At 40.1% G+C, this 21,136-nt stretch overlaps 1 protein-coding gene across 12 annotated transcripts in view; it reads right to left on the bottom strand.

Moving 5' to 3' along the window:
• The window catches only part of DLAT (dihydrolipoamide S-acetyltransferase), a 37,297-nt gene that overhangs the window by 844 nt on the left and 15,317 nt on the right, over nucleotides 1-21,136 (bottom strand). For 6 of the 12 annotated variants that reach the window (XM_040976937.1, XM_040976945.1, XM_040976943.1 and 3 more), the window contains 7 exons: nucleotides 20,091-20,158; nucleotides 18,429-18,527; nucleotides 18,017-18,124; nucleotides 12,055-12,170; nucleotides 7,619-7,781; nucleotides 6,545-6,681; nucleotides 3,026-4,994 (listed from right to left, as the gene is read on the bottom strand). In XM_040976937.1, the coding sequence (XP_040832871.1) occupies nucleotides 4,865-4,994; nucleotides 6,545-6,681; nucleotides 7,619-7,781; nucleotides 12,055-12,170; nucleotides 18,017-18,124; nucleotides 18,429-18,527; nucleotides 20,091-20,158 (821 nt within the window). In that variant the 3' untranslated portion in view covers nucleotides 3,026-4,864. Of the gene's footprint in view, nucleotides 1-3,025; nucleotides 4,995-6,544; nucleotides 6,682-7,618; nucleotides 7,782-12,054; nucleotides 12,187-18,014; nucleotides 18,125-18,428; nucleotides 18,528-20,090; nucleotides 20,159-21,136 lie in introns of those variants that run through there. The other 6 variants (XM_040976944.1, XM_040976948.1, XM_040976938.1 and 3 more) reach the window with 5 other exon arrangements.

Raw genomic sequence — 21,136 nt, 5'->3', positions numbered from 1 at the left:
AGGCCTTGGGCCATCCTCCAGTGCTCTCCCAGGCCACAAGTATGGAGCTGGACTGGAAGTAGAGCAGCCAGGGACACAAACCAGTGCCCTTATGGATCTGGCGTGTGCAAGGCAAGGACCTAACCCCTAGACCATTGCACTGGGCCCAGTAAATTTTTGCGTCAGAAAAATACCCCACACAGTGCAATAAGTTTTGTATTCCCTTGATAGATGGTGGCAGTGACAGCTTCCTTCAGTAATAAACATACAAGGCCAAATACAACAGTCAGAGCCACGGTTGTGTGAACCTTTGTAGTGTCATTAAACGGCTCTACCAGGTGCCCCATCTACCTCTGCAAACCTCTCAAAACAAAGTTGTTGTCTGGGGTTGGTATTGTGGCATTAGTAGAATGAGTTGCTGCAGGTCAATTCTTGCTTGCTGCACTTCCACTCCAGCTCCCTGCTCATGTGCCTGGGAAAGCAGGTAGAGGAGGGCCCAGGTGCTTGGTCCCCTTCACCCAAGAGGATGAAGCCCCTGGCTCCTGTCATCAGTCTGGCCCAGCCCTGGCTGCTGTGGCCATTTGGGAGTGAATCAGCAAAGATCTCACACTCTCCCTCGCCTCTGTGTGTGACTGTGCCTTTCAAATAAATAAATCTTAAAAAAAGAAAAAGACCTGTTGTCTGTGGATGTGGATGACATACAACGCAGTAACAGTAACTGGCTGTTAATGCACATCATAAGCAAAATATATCCATCTCTAATGAGGGAAAAAAGTTGCTTTTGTTCTAAGAAATGATAAAGATTTCAAAAGTGAAAGGCTTTTCAACCCTCATTGATCTTTTTGAAATACAAAGTAACCAACTGTCCAGTTTAAATTCAAACTTTAAACATTCCTTACCCATCTTTTCTAAATGCAAAACAGCTTCTTCGTAGTTTTTAGATCATTGTAAGATATCAGTCCTAATTTTTATTTAACTATGTAACAGAAATTATCAGTGATATGTGGTATTTAAATATTATTTCCTTAAGCATGGCCTAAATTTGAGTTGTCTTTTGAAAATAGTCTGAAACTACAGTGCCCCAAAATTAACAAACATTACATTTTTCTCCCCTGCAAAAAAAAAAAAAAAATAACCTGTCTTTTCCGTCTATAAAAATAATTTGCAGCCAAAATGCTTGTGGCATCTTCAATTCTTAAAAAATGCAGGTTTCTGGACCCGGCACAATAGCATAGTGGCTAAAGTCCTCACCTTGCACACACTCAGATCCCATGTGGGTGCCGGTTCTAATCTTGGAGCCCTGCTTCCCATCCTGCTCCCTGCTTGTGGCCTGAGAAAGCAGTCGAGGACAGCCCAAAGCTTTGGGACCCTGCCCCCGTGTGGGAGACCCAGAAGAAGCTCCTGGCTCCTGGCTTCGGATTGGCTCAGCTCTGGCTGTTGCAACCACTTGGGGAGTGAATCATCAGACGGAAGATCTTCCTCTCTGCCTCTCCTCTCTGTATATCTGATTTTCCAATTAAAAAAAAAAATCTTAAAAAAAAATGCAGGTTTGTTGTTCATCCATTAATTTTTTTAAGTTCCCTCATATTTCCTAGAAAAATCCCCTTACCTAACCACTGAATCTCAACTGTTGCACTCAGCACTTCAATGCTATTTGTATCAATGTGTTTGTGTACTTACCAATAAAATGCTTATCAAGACCGAATACCAAATATCAAACCTTAGTGTTAAATGCACATTTTATTTTCAAAAATTCCCACTTGGTAAAGAATTTTATATTAATAAAAACATCTCTCCTTACCCCTTCCCTAAAAGCCAAACACTGCTTCAGAAAGGCATTGATAATGAAGCGTGGACTGGTTTAATTTGAATCTTACAGGCTTTTTTCCCTTCAAATTAGAAATACTTTGAGATGGAAATTATCCTTTATTTATAAACCCTATTTTTTCATGGTTGGTCCTGTGGCATAGCAGGTATAGTTACAACCTGCAATGCCAACCTCACGTATGGGTGCCAGTTTGTGTCCCAGCTGACCCACTTCTGATCCAGCTCTCTGCTAGTGGCCTGGGAAAAGTAGCAGATACTGGCCCAAGTGCCTGGGTACGTCCCACTCATGCGAGAGAGCTGGATGAGGGTCCTGGCTCCAGCCTGGCTCAGGGCTCACCATTATGGCAATCTAGCAAGTGACCCAACAGTTGGAAGATGTGTCTCTCCCTCTCTAACTCTGCCTTTCTAATAAATACACAAATATTAAAAAAAAAAAGAAGATAAAGAACAATTACATTTTTCTACAAACTTGATTTTAAATCATTTACCAAAAGCAATTAGGATTTTATTCTAGAATGTGTACTTTACTAAGTGATAAACTATTTTTCTTGGACTATGTTCCCATTCTCTCTCATATGTTGCTCTATACCTTTTATAGGCCATGCCTTGGGACAGTACAATTTCACAATTGCAAACCTCAGACCTGCAAGTAAATCAGCCCACATAGCCAGACCACATAGTCTCTATAGCAGACACAGGGTACTACAATAATTCTTTGAGCTTAACATGTTAGCTTGTATTCTCAACTCAGTCCTTATTTTACCAATTAGAGATAAACTCAAATTTTATTTCCATTGGGGTCTATGTGGTGATATACTGCACTAATCTGTCTGTGGTGCCAGCATCCCATATGGGCATTATCTTCCTCTCCTGGCTGATCCACCTCTAATCCAGCTCCTTGCTAATGCCAGTGGGAAAGCACTGGAGGATGGCCCAGGCCTTGGGCCCCTGCACCCACATGGGAGACCCAGAAGCTCCTGGTTCAAGACGAATCCAGCTCTGGCCATACTGGCCATTTGTGGCATAAACCAGCAGATGAAAAATCTGTCTCACTGTAATTATTTCAAGTAAAATAAATCTTAAAATAAATAAATAAATGCCATTATTTATTATTATTATTCCCATTTAGAGCTTATGCATAGCTGTACCTGGATCTTAAATAATTAAGTGGGAACAGTACTCACCAATGGATCAAAAATTAGACCAGACACATTAGAAGCATAATGTTTAATTTTTAAACAATCTTATTTAAAACAAAAATACTATTTCTTACAGTTCTGATTAGAGAAACAGACTGATTCTAGATTTTGATTATAGCTCAGATTTTTTACTCAGAACAATTTTGATCATAAAGCAATTATTTTTTATTCTTTTTTCAAGGGAACAGTAGAGCCACAGCATTAGCAAAGAAGTTTCGCATGTTTGAACCATGAGATTTGGCTCGGAGTGATGATGGTCCCTTGTAATAAGCTTGTTCCTTCTGCATAATCTTCAGTCCAACCTAAAATTACTAATTACTACAGCCAGATTATTGAATTGCTTTCCTAATGTTACTGCAAGGTAAATGTTTGTGGAATATGTGGAGTGTCACTTGTGCACCATGTGGTAAGGAACATTTAGAAATAAATTCAACACTGCAATGCTTATAAGCAAATTTCAGGGACCAGCTCCACATATCACATATACAAGGAAGCACTAGATTTATTTTAGATACACATAAATATCTCCACTTTTTAAAACACATCAATTCAACAGAAAGTCTGGAATTGTGATAATGTTCCCAGTTCATTTTTATTACATTGAGTATCAGTTACTTCCTCCTTCCCATCAAAAAAAAAAAAAAAAAGAAACGGCAAAAATAATAAGTTTGAAAAAAGTGTTCAGGCTGGATAGATAAGCTAGCCACAGAATTGATTTTCCTTCCAACAAGATTTTAGGGCTTGCTTATTTAACATGAGACAGTGCTGGGTTGGAAAGATATAAAACACTTTTTTAATACCTCTTTTTTTTTTTTAATTTATCCAAGTAGAAATGATCAAAATGGGCATCACTCTTACCATCTTAAGCAGTTACCAATGTGTCCCTTCCCCTCTTCTTTACAAACAGGACCCGGTGATAAATGGACTTTGGCACATCCATATTTTACATATGTACACTTACTCTGTATATTCCCATAGTTATCTGATAACAGTTTTCCAGAACTATCTGAATAAATTCTACCAAGTAAATTCATCTGTAAGGAGCTACCAGTTGATCTTGGAAAATTCCCTATACTTCTTTCACAATTTTGGTTCAATTCTCTATGTTCTTTTATGTGGAGGTTACTATAAAATTCTGCTCTCAGAAATACACACTTAAGTTTAAATAAATACCCACATAAATTCCCAGTTATACCACATATCTGATTTATATTTGTATCTTAAGGAGAAAAATCACTTAGGTATCCATAGAAACACAAAGTACAGTTGGTTGAAAAGTCTACGAAACTGCTGATGTAAAAAGTCTCACTTTCCTTGAAGCTCTCCTATCCAGGATAAACCAACATCATGTTAACAGAAAACCTTGTGAAATTCCAAAATCAAGCTTGCAGCTTGATTTAAACCAAGGTTACATTTAAAATTCAAGCTTTCCTCAAGAGAAATTTTTTTTTTTCATTTCTCTTTCTCTCACAAGAAAGCAGAATATTTTGGGCAATTAAATCTCAGAACTCCAAGGTTTCAGAAGTTACTTTTATGTTTTTAAGGAGCTACAATTCTTCCCATCCAACATTTCCTCATGAGAATACTTAATCCCCAAAGGGCTAGGCCATATATCCCTTGACTAAGAGTACACAGTAAAATTTGGTGTTATGATAATCACTAAGTGTGTACAACACTTGACTATAACTGCCATTTTAAAAAAACTGTAATGCCAATTATAAACAACTTATCTGGGCATATTCAGTAATAAAAATAACTAAATGGTTAACTTTCAAAGAACCATCTGTTTAATGACATATAAATATCCTGATAAGAATGAACCAGTGTCACCTGGGAGAGTCTAGAAATTCTCTGGTTAATTATAACAACATGGTCATCGGCTTTTCAAGGTACTTCCTAAACTCAGCAAGCCACTGGGCTCCAACCGCTCCATCCACAACTCGATGATCGCAGCTGAGTGTAACAGACATCATGCTAGCCACATCAAATCTAGAGAAAAGCAAAAAATTGTATTAAGATTCGTGAAAGCAATCCCTACATTTGAGGCCATAATCATCCACATGCTCACTCTACCTCATCTACAATCCCACTGAGCTGATATTAATTTCCGCCTAGTCTTCCTGTCCTCCTCAACCTTTAGTGCAGATTAACACTTTACAGAAACAGACCAAACAGGACGCCTGGGGCATGGCTTCATACATTCAGTTTATCACCAAATCCTGCCCTCTACCTGTTTTCACAAACAAAAGTTTATTGAAATTAAGTCACACGAACTGCTCACACTGCAACAACACACTATTTTTAACACAGACCATAAGGTCCACAAAATCTAAAATATTTTTTTTAAGATTTATTTATTTTTATTGCAAAGGCGGATATACAGAGAGAAGAGACAGAGAAGAAGATCTTCCGTCCGATGATTCACTCCCCAAGTGAGCACAATGGTTGGTGCTGCGCCAATCTGAAGACAGGAGCCCGGAATCTCCTTTATATTTCCCACGCAGTTGCAGGGTTCCAGGGCTTTGGGCTGTCATCGACTGCTTTCCCAGGCCACAAGCAGGGAGCTGGATGAGAAGTGGGGCTGCCAGGATTAAAACCAGTGCCCATATGGGATCCCAGTGTGTTCAAGAAGACCTTAGCTGCTAGGCTGCTGCGCTGGGCCCAAAATCTAAATTATTTACTCTCAGAGTGGCAAGGGTAGGCATTTAGCCTACTGGTAAAAATAACTACGTTCCACAATGGAGTACATGGGTTCAATTCTCAGCTACCTCCTTCCTACTGCAGACCCCAAGAGGCAGTGGTGATGGCTCAGGTAATTGGGTTCCTGCCACCCACATGGGAGACTTTGCTTGCCCGTTTCCCAGCTCCAGTCTTTGGGTTCACCCAGCTGTGACTGTTGTAAGCATGTGGGGAGCCCACTTTTTGACTCTGCCTCTCAGATAAATAATTTTTTTTTTTTTTTAAAGAAGTAAGAGCTGGCAAGACGGCAATTGGCTAATCCTCTGGCTGCAATCACTGGGATGTCATATGGGTTCCAGTTCTAGTCCTGGCTGCTCCACTTCCCATCCAGCTCCCTGCTTGCACACTGGGACAGAACAGGATGGCCCAAAGCCTTGGGACCCTGCACCCATGTGGGAGACCCAGAAGAAGCTCCTGACTCTTGGCTTTGGATTGGCTCAGCTCAGGCCAATATGACCTTCTGAGAAGTTAACAAGTGGATGCAAGATCTTCCTCTGTCTCTCTGTAAATCTGCCTTTCCAATAAAAATAAATACATCTTTTTAAAAAATGTTAAGAAAAAGTAGCATGACTTAAAGCAACACTTCCCATCCCAAATAAGGTTAACTGCATTTGACAAAATAAAGAGTTGTAGCCATGAGGAATTTCACTCTATATCTAAGTCCGACAACATGAACCTCTGATATGTCATACCAATCACTAAAACAAAAATCCAAGCCAGGCATATAAAAAATTAAAAACAAAATTAAAAAAAAAAAAAACAGTATAGTGTAATGAGTTCTTTTTCCATTTGGCACTTACCCCTTTTCATTATCTGCTGGTACCAATTTATCCTCTGAAGCACCAATTGCCAAAATACATGCTTGAGGTGGGTTGATAATAGCAGAGAAATTCTTAATTCCAAACATTCCTAAGTTGGAGATTGTAAAAGTGCCACCCTAGTGGGAGAAAAGTAAAGATTTTAAAAATAAACAGGATAATGTTCAGTGAGAAGACCTTCAAGTAGCCTTTAGTATTAAGGCCTGAGGAGCAGCACAATGGTGCAGCTGGGTAAGTCATGGCTTGCAACGCTAACATCTCCTATGAGAGTGCCAATTCAAGTCCTGGCTGCTCTATTTCCAATCCAACTTCCCTCCAATGCATCTGGGAAAGCACTGCCATCCATGTATGTGATCAGGATTGCGTTTCCGGCTGCTGGCTTCAACCTGGCCCAGACCTGGCCACAGCCACCCTTTTGGGAATGAACCAGCAGATGAATCTGTCTTTCCCTCTCTGTGTCATTCTGCCTTTAAAAAAAGCTTACATATATTAAAAAAAAAAAAAAAGACTGAATGGAAGCAAGTATCTGGCCTAACAAAGTGACACTTGTACATGTGCACCCCACGTCAAGGTGCTGCAATCGAGTCCTGGCTCTGCTTCCAAATCCAGCTTCCTGCTAAAGCACACCCTGGGAGGCAGCAGGTGACAGAGCAGGCACTGGGTTCCCTGCCACTATGTGGAGATCTGATTGACTTCAGACCCCAATTTTAGCCTACTACAGCCCCAGCTGCTGGAGGCACTTAGGAAATCAATCAGTAAGTAGATTTCTCTCTCTCCTTGTCTTTCAAATTAATTGGGAAAAAAAAAACTTAATTTCTTTTTTTTTTTTTTTAAAGAAGACCAGAATGGAACACCTATTACCACAAATATATAGCCATACAATACGAAAAAAGCATGCTACTTTAGGACATGAACTAGTTTTTCTTTATCTTTTTTAAGAATCTTGAGTCAGAATATGTAGTAAAAATCAAAATGTAGGAAAAAATAAAACCTTTATGCTGATCTTAAAAAGAAGCTAAACCTTAAAATTTGGAAGATAAGTAAATAACACCTTACCTGGAATTCGTGGGGCTGTAATTTGCCCTCTCTTGCTCTGCTTGCTAAAGAAACAACATCATTAGCAATGGCTTCCAGTCCCTTGATATGTGCATTAAACACAATAGGAGTGATGAGTCCTGCAGGAGTGCTGACGGCAACACTGACATCAACAACATGATTCCTGTTTAAGAAGAAATAGAAACCTAATTGATCAGCTTCATGAAGGGTGACATTTAATCAAGAAACTTTTAGAATCACTTTTAACGACATTTCCACCTAGAGAGAACTTTGTTCCACTTTTTTTTTTAAAGATTTCTGTATTTTTATTGCAAAGTCAGATAATAGAGAGAGGAGAGACAGAGAGGAAGATCTTCCGTCCGATGATTCACTCCCCAAGCAGTCATAAAGGCCAGTGCTGCGCCAATTTGAAGCCAGGAGCCTCTTCCAGGTCTCCCATGTGGGTTCAGGGTCCCAAGCCTTTGGGCCATCCTTCACTGCTTTCCCAGGCCACAAGCAGGGAACTGGATGGGAAGTGGAGCTGCCAGGATTAGAACCAGTGCCCATATGGAATCCCAGTGTGTTCAAGGTGAGAACTTTATCTGCTAGGCCACCACGCCGGGCCCAACTTGTTCCATTTTTACACTGCTAGGTGTCCTCTGCTGGACTCACACTTTTTACAGTGAAAGAGGAACGTGTCAGTAGGCTGCTTTCACGTAAACCCTCTAACGCTCCCCTTCACCAGCACGCAGATGTTGCAGGGAAAACAGGGGAAAAGGCCCAACTTTCATTGAGAACTCAGGCCAGCACGCCCAGACTGTGAGCAGATCACTGGCTAGAGCGGAGTCTCTGCAGGCAGAGCTGGAGCAGGTGATGGAAGGAGGAACAGTACTTGAGGAAAAGCAGCAGACCCGAATGCGTGGGCACTGGCAGTGTCTCAGAAGAACCTGAAAGCAAAATTCCTAATCTCTATGTTAGGGGGTCATTCGAGCCCCATCTCAGAATACCCTTTTGACACTTAAAAACAAGCCAACAAACAAAAACCAGGGTCCAGTGCAGTAGCCTAGTGGCTAAAATCCTCGCCTTGCATGCGCTGGAATCCCATATGGGCACTGGTTCGTGTTCCAGCTGTTCCACTTCCTTTCCAGTTCCTTCTTGGGGCCTTGGAAAGCAGTCAAGGATGGACCAAAGCCTTGGGACTCTCTCCCCACATGGGAGACCTGGAAGAAGTTCACGGCTTTGGATCAGCTCGGTTCTGACTATTGCAGTTGCCTGGGGTATGAATCAGCGGATGGAAGATCTTTCTGCCTGCCTATTCTCTCTATAAATCTGCCTTTCCAATAAAAATTAAAAATAGCTGAATTCAGTTATCAAACGACTTAAAAGATAAAACTATGATACAGGTGCCTGTACTGACTTGGTAACAGCACTTTGTAGCAGTTTTGAATAACTGGTATCAGTTTCGAAATTCTCATGAAAATATTCTAGGATACATATAAAAACTAGAGTATGACGATCTTTATAGGCCACTAGCTACAAATGCAGTTAACATTTGCTTGATTCATTATCCACATTCATAACAGGAACAAGTGCCAATTTCAGAATTCAGGAGTCAAAAGATACTCCCTGCCTCAACCAAGTTCACAACTCCTACACTGAACTCAGTTTCCTCAGGGTCTACAGAAGGGCCCTTGCTAAAGTGTTCTGCAGTAAGGACAAGGAGCAGGGTCAGTTCTGTGTCTCAGCGGGAAAGCCACCCACCCGCAATGGGGGCACCCGTATGAGCCAGTCTGAGGCCCGCTGTTCCACTTCTCATCCAATTCCCTGCTAATGCACTTGGGCCAAGAGCAGAGAATGGCTCTAGTGTTGGGGCCCCTGCATCCACATGGGAGACCCTGATGAGGCTCCTGGCCAAGCCCTAGTCAGTGCAGCAATATGGGGAGTAAAGCAGCAAGCAGAAGTTTTCCACCTCTGTCACTCTGTCATTCACATAAGTAAATTTTATATTATAAAAAAGTAGGAACCTACCCAAAAGAAATAACAACATGCTTCCACATAAAGAATTGTAGGCAAATGTCATTACGAGTAGCATTACTCACAATAATAAAAATACTGTGAACAACCAGAAAATCGCTGAAAATCAACAACTACAAATGGAAACGAATGATATTTGTAGGAGTAATGGAAATTTCTAAAACTAGATTGTGGTAAAGACTGCAAAACTCTGTAAATTTAACAAAGGAATTATATACTTCCAGATGATGGATTTTATAGTATATAAATTATAGTAAATTAACACTGCTAGAAAAGTCTGTATGGCAAGCACACTGAGGACAGGAAGCACCATTAAAAAACCCTTCCTTCCTTTGGGATACTCACAATCTACATAGAGAGATGAATTATCGACAGACAGAAAAACAGGAAAGCAAAACCAGGACAAAATCTGTGTTGCATTAAACAATGTGCCAAATGACTATCCATCTGATGTTGAGCAGGAGATTCAAAGTGAGAGCTTATCTTTAGATCTTAAATGAAGTGGAATCTGAGCTAGGCTTTAAACACAAGTATGATTCCCACAGACAGGATGAGGCAGTACAGTATTGCAGTTCAAGACTGTGGTTTCAGTCTTGGCTCATATAACTGCAACTAAACTCTTGGTTCATCACTAAACTCTTGGTTCCTACCTGCCTCACGTTAGGCAGGTAACTTCCCTCCGCATCAGTTTCTTCATTTGTGAAACGGGTACAACAATGTTACCTACTTTACAAGGTTTTCATGAGAACTAAAGAAAAGAATTTAAGCACACATCATATTTTGGCTGCTGTGATGATGATCGTCATGATGACATTGCGGAAAAAGAATGCTTGGAATATAAAGGAAGGCAAGGCCACAGTAACATGCTGGGAGAGAACTGAAGACATGTCCAGTAGCCAAGGCTAACTCAGGCAGGCACAGGAAGAGGAGGGTTTTTACAGCAGTGAATTAGGCTATGGATGCTGCCACATGTACGCCACTTCTTCAGGCAACAGAAAGCTGTCTGTGAGTCAGTGGTTAGGACAGCGCTACAAACAGGAAGACTAAAAGTCTGTTTAATCATCTGAGTTGAAAGATGGCCCTTCAAAAGATTCACAGAAAATGGAAGTAAAAGATATACTTTTTTTTTGTAGCAAAATAATTTTGAGGTGCTAGCACTGTGACATAGCTAGTAAAGCTGCCGCCAATGCCAGTATCCCACATGGGCACAAATCACTCACGATGAGTACATATGCAACAAGCCCCCACTGCAGGCAGTCATTAAAACCAGGTTAGTATCCATAGTGTGCCGGTCACACATGTGTGCACACACAACATGAAAAGATAGTAAAATGTTTAATATGAAATAAATATCCACAGGAATGTTACATTTATGTATAAGACTTTAAAATTGTATTCAGGGTGAATGTGTGAGAAATGTCCATCCCCTGCACAGGCTAGAAGGATGGTGCTGCCAAGAGGGCACAGAAGCAACTCCTTGCCCAGACCTTGCCCCATCCATCTTTTCATCTGATGCCCAACTGTAGTTTCTGTAATATCCTTTGTAATAAACCTAACTAAGCATTACCCCAAGTTCTGTGAGCCACCTTGGACCTACAGAGGGAGTCATGGAACCCTATCTGAAGTCAGGGAAATAAGGCTGGCTAGGCTTGTAACTGGCATCTTAAGTGAGGGCTGGCTTGTGGAACTGAACCCTCAACCTGTGTGACCTAACAGCATCTTCAGACAGTGCCAAAGCTGAATTAAATCAGATAGCACCCCGCTGTAATCTGCTACAGAATTATTTGGTCAGTATGAGAGAAGCCCTCACCTCTTATACACACCCATCCAGTCACAACATAAGAGTACAAGCGAAATTGTATTTTCCCTTTCTGAAAGATAATGGAAGCATCTATCTATACACTAAATTAGGTCCAAGCACAGAAATCAGAATCCTGACTCTAGCCATTTTTCTCAGGGCATTACTGAACTCAACAGGCCTCAGCTTCCTCATCTGAAAGAGGGGAATGAAAGAACCTAACTCATAAAGTGGTTATAAGGATGAAACGAACCACTGTGAAACACACTGCATACCATGCCAACCACGTGTCAACATAATAGTAATGGTGTTTTCCATTTTATTCCCAAAAATTCAGCAGAATTCACTGGTTTAAAAATCACCTTCTTCCTGCTTTTAATTAAACAAGTCTTATGCTGCTCTTATATAAACTTGAAGAGTTTGTAGTCTTTACTAGTTAAATTGGTACTATCTCAGAAATAATTCTGTGTTGTTCTCAAGTTGCTTCATTTAAGGCAGCCATCTCCTTCTGTATCCCATATCTCCTTAGCCCCAAACTTCCTAGGCAGTCACACCAGAGAACACAGAAAGACACACACACACACACACACACACACACACACTCTCTTTCCCCAGTTATACTTACTGTCTGATAACTGTGTCCATCCAAGAAGAATTTGCTTCGGGAACTTTTAAGCACGCCAAAGCTGAAGCTTTTATGATGAAGTCATTGACAGAAATTTTGCTTTTGCCTGCTAACATCTGTAAAGAAAAGAAATCATTAGAGTTTCTAAAATTCCCTTCAGCAAGACTGAATATGTAAGGGACAAGATGAAAAGAATATTCAAACATCCAGAGGTGGAAAGTTGGTTCTGTCATTTTAAACTTCGCCTTGTTAAGCCCTGATCTGCATCCCGTAAGTTACAGTATGTCCTACCTTCCTAGGTTTTCATTCTTCTCAACTAAAGCAAACTATTAACTGTTTGAAAGGCTAGCCAAATGACAACACAAATGGGTAAATGCTTAGTTAGACTCACTAAGAAAAATTAGAGAAGAAAGGGGGCCTCACCATCTGTCTTACAGAAATAAAATAGATCATAAGGAATACCCTGACCAACCATATGAGAATAAATCAGATAATTTGGATGAATAAAATTGAATAAAGAAAAAACACAGAAATTCTGAAAAGACCCGTAACCAGTAACAGATGGAATTTAGTCATTTTAAAATCACCCATGGGGTCCAGTGTTGTGGTGCCAAAGATTAAGAGCCACAAATGTCACCAACAGTGCATATTAGATCATCAATTAGTTGTGGCTGTATCTCTTTCAATCCAGCTTCCTGGACTGAAAATGCACAGGACAAAGCTGCTGGCTCACGGGTTTGGCTCAGCCTAGACAAGCTATTTGGAGAGCGAACCAAAGGATGGAAGGTCTCAATATCTCTGAGTCTCTCCTTTCTCATATCACCACTCATTTCATAAATACATCACTTTTTAAAAGCAAAAACAAGAAAAAAAAGATCCAAACAGACTCCTTGGAGAAATCTGAGAAACATTTAACCAATTAAATAAATTCTTCACAAATTTTTCCCAAAACACAGGAGAGCACAAATAATTCTCCACTCATACTATAAAGGCCAATTATAGCCCAATAACAAAATCAAAGACAATACAAATATACACACACTCAAACAAACACTATGCACTTACCTCTATCTTAATTAGACACAAAATGTTCAACAAAATACTAGCAAACAAAACCAAGCAATATATAAAAGGCTCATTCACTATGATGAAACAGGACTTACGCAAGTACAGGACTTAGTTAACAACTACTATAATTTGGATATGATTTACCTCCATGGGCTCAGAACAGATCAGAAACAAATTATCTCTACAGATAACAGGATCCAATATACAGAGTTCCTAAGGAACCAACTAAAAATATATTAGAACTAATAAACAAGTTTACTAGCTGCAAGGTACAAGAATCAACTGTATTCCTCTGCGGTAGCAATGAGCAATCTGTACATGAAATTTACAAAAGAATCCCATTTACAGTAATAAAAAGAATGACCTATCTGAGAATAAATAGAAACCATACATGGACTGCTGTGGCACAGTGGATTAAGCAGCTGCTACAACACCCACATCCACTGTGTTGCAGCCACTTGAAGAACGCAACAGCAGACAGAAGGCCTCTGACACTCTGCCTTTAAACTAAAACTTAAACTGTTACAAGGAAACAAAGGCACTAATCTTAAGGGCTTTAGCACAAAAGAAAAAACAGATGAGTGGACATAGTAAGAAATCTGAGCTTCAAAGGACACCACCATCAAGAAAGGGAGAAAACTATCCACAATGGAGAGAAATTGTTTGTAAATCCTATATCTTATAAGTGACAATATCTAGAATGTATCTTATATATAGAGTATGTTAATATTATGTACAATAATGAAAAGATAAATAGTTCAACTATAAAAAATGACCAAAATTTTCATGACACTTATGAATGCTAATAAACACACGAAAAAATGTCCCCTCTCATTAGCTATCAATTAAAACCATAATAATAAAAAATACAAATATTTGGTTTTTTAAAGATTTATCTTATTTTTACTAGAAAGTCAGATATACAGAGAAAAGGAGAGACAGAGAGGAAGATCTTTTGTCCATTCACTCCCCAAGTGGCCACAACAGCTGGAGCTATGCCAATCTGAAGCCAGGAGCCAGGACCCTGGACCCTCTCCCAGGTCTCCAATGCTGGTACAGGGACCTAAGTCTTTGGGCTATCCTCAACTGCTTTCCCAGGCTACAAGCAGGGAGCTGGACAGAAATGGGGGCCACCAGGATTAGAACCGGCAACCATATGGGATCCTGGCACTTGCAATGCAAGGACTTTAGCTGCCAGGCCCCAATACAAACATTTGTAAGGAACCCTCACACAGTATTAGTAAGGATGATGTAGATACTTTGTAGAGCAGTCTGACACTTGCACAAAAACCTAAATATAATTGTTAGCCTCATGAGTAGCAACCTAGGCTTTCTTCTGTGGCACTGGCATCCCACATAGGCACCAGCTCAAGTCCTGGCTCCTCTATTTCCGATTGAGCTCCCTGTTTCTGGCCTGGGAAAGCAATGCAGAATGGCTCAAATCCTTAGGATCCTATACCCTCTGTGGACATTGAGAGAAGGCTCCTGTTTCAGCCCGACTCAGCTCTGACTGTTACCGCCATTTGGAGAGTGAGCCAGAGGATCGAAGATTTCTGTCTCTCCTTCTCTCTCTAACTCTGCCAAATAAAAATATTTTTTTAAAGGTAAACGTATATATTTATGCATTACATATTATGTATGTATGAGTTATATATGATCTGGCAGTTGTACTCATAGGTATATATTCAACAGAAATTAAAACTGTTTTCACAGAAACTGATACACAAAAATTGTACAGAATTAATAGCCAGAAAGTGCAAACAATGCAAATGTATATCAGCTAATAATTACCTAAATAAAATGTGGCATATATCTGTAATGAAATACTATTCAATAAAAAGAAATGCAAAACGAAAAATGCTACAAATGATGGACCTTGGGAATAAGCTGATTCTGAATAAGCCATTCTGAAAGGTCCAATTAGGGTAGTTTCCATAACCATAATGGGCCTATGTATACTGAGCAGTTTCCTAGGATTGTGGAAGACGATCAGAGGATTAGAAAAATTTGACCAAGTAAAATAAAAGATTACTTTTTGGGGTAATGAAAACATTAGAAAATTTATAACGATTATTACTAGTTGAATACTCTAAAAACCACTGAATTCTGCATTTTAATGAGTGACTGGCATGGCAGCACACAGATTATACCTAATAAAGCCATTTAAAAGAACTGATGATATAATTTTTTAGACACATTTAACTCTAAAGCCCTGGGAATAAAGCATTGAACAAAATGGAAAAAAAATTATGCTCTCAGGAAGCTTACAGTCTACACTTTACAAGTGAAGCATACAATACTTTATATTGGGGCCTGGTATGGTATCCTAACGGCTAAAGTCCTCGCCTAGGACGTGCTGGGGCCCCATATAGGTGCTGGTTCATATTCTGGTGTCACCACTTCCCATCCAGTTCCCGGCTTGTGGCCTGAGAAAGCAGCAGAGGACAGCCCAAAGCCTGGGGACTCTGCATCAGCATCGGGAGACCTAGAAGAGGTTCCCGGCTCCTGGCTTCGGATCGGCTCAGCTCCAGCCGTTGCAGCCTCTTGGGGAGTGAATCAACAAATAGATCTTTCTCTCTGTCTCTCCTCCAGATCTTTCTCTCTGTCTCTCCTCCTCTCTATATATTTGACTTTCCAATAAAAATATAATAAATCTTTTCTTAAAAACCAATGTTTTATATGATTTTGAGAGCCAAAGAAAAAATAAAGGTAAGGAAGAACTAAGGAAGGAATGGGGAGAAGAAATGGCAATTTTAGAGTAAGGTAATCAAGTAAGACCAAAGAAAAGGATGCTGAGTCAAATTACTGAGGAGGTAAAGATGGAAGCCATGTGTCTGTTAGAGGCTCCAAGCATTAGCAAGTTCAAAGAGCCTAAGGTCAGAGCTTATACATGAATGAGCAAAAAATAGCAAGGTGAACACTGAGTCTTCAATAGAGTGAGCAAGCAGGCAAATTACCTACAGGAGAAGAGGCTGGAGAGTTTTTTGTTTTTTTGTTTTTTTTAATTTATTGCAAAGTTAGATATATACAGAGAGGAGGAGAGACAGAGAGGAAGATCTTCCATCCGATGATTCACTCCCCAAGTGAGCGCAACGGCCGGTGCTGCACCGATCCAAAGCCGGGAACCAGAAACCTCTTCCAGGTCTCCCACACGGGTGCAGGGTCCCAAGGCTTTGGGCCGTCCTCCACTGCTTTCCCGGGCCACAAGCAGGGAGCTGGACGGGAAGTGGAGCTGCCGGGATTAGAACCGGCGCCCATATGGGATCCCGGCGCGTTCAAGGTGAGGACTTTAGCTGCTAAGCCACGCTGCCAGGCCCAAGGCTGGAGAGTTTTTACAAAATACCCCAGAAAGATCGTGTGTGCCACTGCTAAGAGGTAATGGCTTTTACTTTTGTCTTCCTTGAAAAGATCCTTCATATCCCTCTCTCCTGTTCCATTCTTAATACATCTTACAGTACAATCTTTCTTAAAACAGTGATATTATATCACTTTACTGTACAAACATTAATGGTCTCCCAGAGTCAAATTATTAAATCTTAGTTCTTTTCCAAGATCTTCCCTTTTTGATCTCCTGTACACCCATTTCTTAAGCACTTTCCTTTTATGATAGTCTATCATTAGAATAGACTTTTTCAACTTGTCTCCAAAGCAAATCCTTATTTTCCACAGTTTAAATCAACCTTTTCTTTGCTACTATGAATTCCCCCTTTCTTTGAACTAATGTTAATATTTAATTTATATAATGCAATATAGCAATTTAGGGACATTACCACACAAAGAAACTGACTCACAAATTAATTTCCCTTGAATAAAAAAATATGCCTTTCCTCTTTTTCACATGTGTTTTCCCCCCAGTTGGACTTACTGAGAAAAAGATAATGCTTTATGCTGTGTTCCCAAAAGCAAGTGGTTTTTTTGGTGTTGGCCACAAAAGCAAGATGATGAAGGGAACATCAACAGCTAGCAAGTGTCTCAGTAGCACGTGTATATTGTGGTGCTACTGTGGCTTCAAGCCCTACTACCCTGAGATGTCAAGCTTTGGCAAATGTGCCTACCCTGCCAAGCACAAGAGGAAGTACACCTGGAATGTCAAAGCTAGAAGACAAGACACCAGTGGGACCAGTTGGACAAAGCACCTAAAAAGAATACACCGCAGACTGAGGAGCGGATTCCATGAAGGGGCAACACCTGAACCCGAGAGTTAGCTACTGTAGCAGATAGCTCATCTTGAGAATCTCACCAATTAGTCACAAATAATTGTTCCTGTTTTAGAATAAAAATAAATAAATAAACATTAAGTAGCTGCTTGGTATTTATGTATAAATACAAAGTGAACACAGTTCCTACATATTAAAAGAGACTCAAGTATTAGATCATGATGACTCAGCTGGCTAAACCTATCCATTACAAAGTCACCTTTAAGTAAATTTTAATTAGAGGCCAGCACTATGGAGTAGCAAGCTAAGTCACCTCCCACAACACCAGCATCCCAGGTGGGTACTGGGTCTTGTCCCTGCTGCTCCACTTCTGATCCTGCTCCCTGCTAACGGCCCAAGTGCTTGAGCCTCTCTGACTTACGTGGGAGACTTAAATAAAGATTCTGACTCGCAGCTTTGGTGTTGCCCAGCGTTGGCCTTTGCAGTCTCCTGGGGAATAGATTGGGTGATGGAGGATCTTTTTTTCTAACTTTGCTTTTCAAATGAAAAAAGTATTTAAAAAAATAATAAGTTTCTAAGATTAGAATATCTCCAGTATATTCTCTGCAAAATATACACATCTGTTTTCCATTACTGACTGACTTTCTGTAACAGGATATATGGTCAAAATGCTATGTGTTTAGTAAGGGAAAAAAAAGTTAGTAATTTAAAGAGCTGAAATATTCCAGGTCCTTTACCTTATTAAGTTCTTTCCGTACTAACAAGACTTCTCCCATATTTACATCAATGGAAAGGTAATAATGAGGTATGGTCTGTTTTGATTGCATTAACCGCTGTGCAATAACCTGAAACCAACGAAAAATTAAAAAGTCACTTATTTAGGTTAAGACAAGATCATACCTAAATCAGAGGCTTTGTCTGCCTTTTCACTCTACCATCCAGTAATGCTCAACATTGGCATTATCAGAGCTGGAACACGGAGTACTGTGCCACAACACACCTCTTCTAATAAACTTAATCAGAGAACACAATACATTATTCCTTTATAGTGTCCATTTGATACTCTCAAATGAAAAGACCACTGTTACTGCTTAAACTATGATTGCAGCTGAACAGCAGAGTCAGAGTAGCTCACGGTAATGCTCTTACTCGGCGAATGTTGCTTATTGGTATATCTGTGAAAACGCCTGTAGGAACTGGTGCCACTCCTGGACTAGGAGGAGGAGGAGGAACAGCAGCTGCTGGAGCCTATGGGGGGTGGGAGGAGAAGAGAAAAAAAAAGCTCAGGAACAGAGGTACAGCTGGAAACATTTACTGAAATATTAAGCTATCAAGAAAAAAAGAAATACTATGTTATCCTCCATAAATATAAATAAATAATTACTATTGAGCACAACAGCTCAATCTTGGCAAAGATTAGGAAAGGCTACTAGTGACACTTTTGTTCTTTCTTTCTTCTTAAATTTATTTGAGAGGTGAGGAAACAGAGGGAGCTCCCACTACTGGTTCACTTCCCTCGGGCCTGCAACATCCTAATGCAAATTTCCCATGTGCACATCAGGAATCTAACCACTTGGATCATCACCAGCTGTATCATCAGTAAGCAGAGATCAGGAGCAGAGCTGGAATTCAAAGCCAGGAATGCTGATATGCGATGCAAGTGTCCCAACCTGACAACTTAACTGTTAGACAAAGCACCTGACTTACTCAGTGATTCATTTATAGATGCAAAGTAAAAAATAATAAAAGTTGAACAGAAGAAAAGCTATTTTCTGCTACACTGAGCAAAATAATATTTGGATTTAGACTGCTTCATAGTTTTAATTTTTTTTTACTTAGGATTCTAGTTTGTTTTAAGTGTCATCATTCTGTGAGTAGGTGTATTCAGTAATTATGTCAAAATAACTTTGATATTACAAAATTACCTTCAGGAAACATAGCCAAGACATTCTAAAATTGAAAGAATTGAGACATAAACCAGCTAATCCATTATCTCAAAAAGGTGATGAAAAAACAAGGACAAATCTCTAAAACAAACATCTACACAAATAAAAAATCTTTCTTAATCTTAGCTGAATTTTGGATACCTTAAATCAAACAAGCTGGATAACTGGATTTAATTCCTGAATGGACTAACCACATAAACTCTATACAAACAACGTGCAAGCATTTTTTTTAAAAAAAAAAACAAGGATCAAATGAGAGAATATATCAGAAAAATTCCAGTATCTCAGGCCAATGTTCTAATCCAGTGGGTTATGTTGTTGCCTGCAGCACCAGTCTCCCATACCCGGGCCGTTTGAGTCCTGGCTAGTCCACTTTTCATCCAGCCGCTGCTAACAGACTTGGGAAAAACGGTAGGAGCTGGTCCAAGCGCTTGGGTACGTGCACACATGTGGGGGACAAGATGAGTTCCAGTTTCCTGGTTTTGGCTTGGTCCAGGCCCATGCGTTGCAGCCATTTGGAGAATAAGTCAGCAGATGGAAAACAGTGAGATTCGTTTTCTCTCTCTCTCTCTCTCTCTCTCTCTGTAACTTTAAGTCTTTCAAATAAATAACTCTTTACTTTTTTTTCAGTATTTCTACTTAAAATACAATCTGGATTTCATGCCAATATAGTATATCATCTTTAGTTTTGTATATTCATTACAGCACACACCTATCTAAAGACTGTTAAGCCACAAAATTAGGAGGAAACGTGCTTCTAGCTAAGCCATTTAATTTATAAATGAGGTACAGCTGGACTAAGCAGGAAAAAGCACTTTGAAAGGACAAACTACTAAGAAAAATTCACGAGTCAAACAGAACTCACAGGAGCAGCTTTTGTAGGCACAAAAGAGTCGATGTCTTTCTTGACGATTCTGCCGTCTGGGCCTGTCCCTGGAAGAGGTATAGAAACATTACATATATGATGACATACTGCTGGTCCCTAAGGATATCAACCTGTAATCCTGAAGCAAAGCCTCTTTAGGGTTTGCTACAACACCCTGAAGAGACCACAACTTCAACAAACAAACAAAAAAAAAGATTTATTATTTTTTTATTTATCGGAAAGTCGGACTTCCAGAAAGAAGGAGAAAAAAAGAGAAAGATCTTTTGTCCACTGGTTCACTCCCCAAGTGGCCGCAAAGACTGGAACTGAGCCAATCTGAAGCCAGGAGCCTCTTCTGGGTCTCCCACGCAGGTGCAGGGTTACAAGGCTTTGGCCCATCCTCAATTGTTTTCCCAGGCCACAAGCAGGGAGCTGAATGGGAAGTGGAACAGCTAGGAAATGTACCAGCACCCATATGGGATCCCGGCACTTGCACAGTGAGGACTTTAGCTGCTAGGCTACCACACCGGGCCCATGAGACCACAAGTTTAAACTTGGTTGCATAAGGTTCTCCCCTAGAACACTACCAACTTTGGCCAATTGCTAATTTTAAGTCACACAGAGTCCCCTTTCTTGACTGTTAGTGGTCTTCTAATTAATGCAAATTTCCTTAATTCTTCTAGAGTTTTAGCTAAGTCAAAATTATTTTATCTTCTTTTTTAAAATGTTTTTATTTTGATAATCTTACATAGTTGATTAGGGCACAAACGGTCAAGGGTTATAGGAAAGTGGGTAAGACCATTGTTTCCACACTAATACCATTTTTTTCCCCTGTATCTGGGGTAAGAGGAGAAACAAAGGGAGAAGCTCCACCCAGCCTCCCTCCCATCCCAGGTCCCCAATGTGGGGCACACTCCAAGGGTTCTGCTCATGCAGTTTTGATAGTTCAACAGGTCTGAATTGCTGCTAATCTCACCATTCTGCACACGACTAAATCTCTTCAAAATCCACTGGCTGACATAGTCTCTTCATGGTTCAGGTTCTGA

This window comes from Ochotona curzoniae, unplaced genomic scaffold, assembly GCF_017591425.1.
Source record: "Ochotona curzoniae isolate NIBS_2020 unplaced genomic scaffold, NIBS_Ocur_1.0 contig_2723, whole genome shotgun sequence".
NCBI lineage: Eukaryota > Metazoa > Chordata > Mammalia > Lagomorpha > Ochotonidae > Ochotona > Ochotona curzoniae.
The sequence above is the reverse complement of the archived record's forward strand: the minus strand, read 5'-3'. Positions and strand labels throughout refer to the sequence as shown.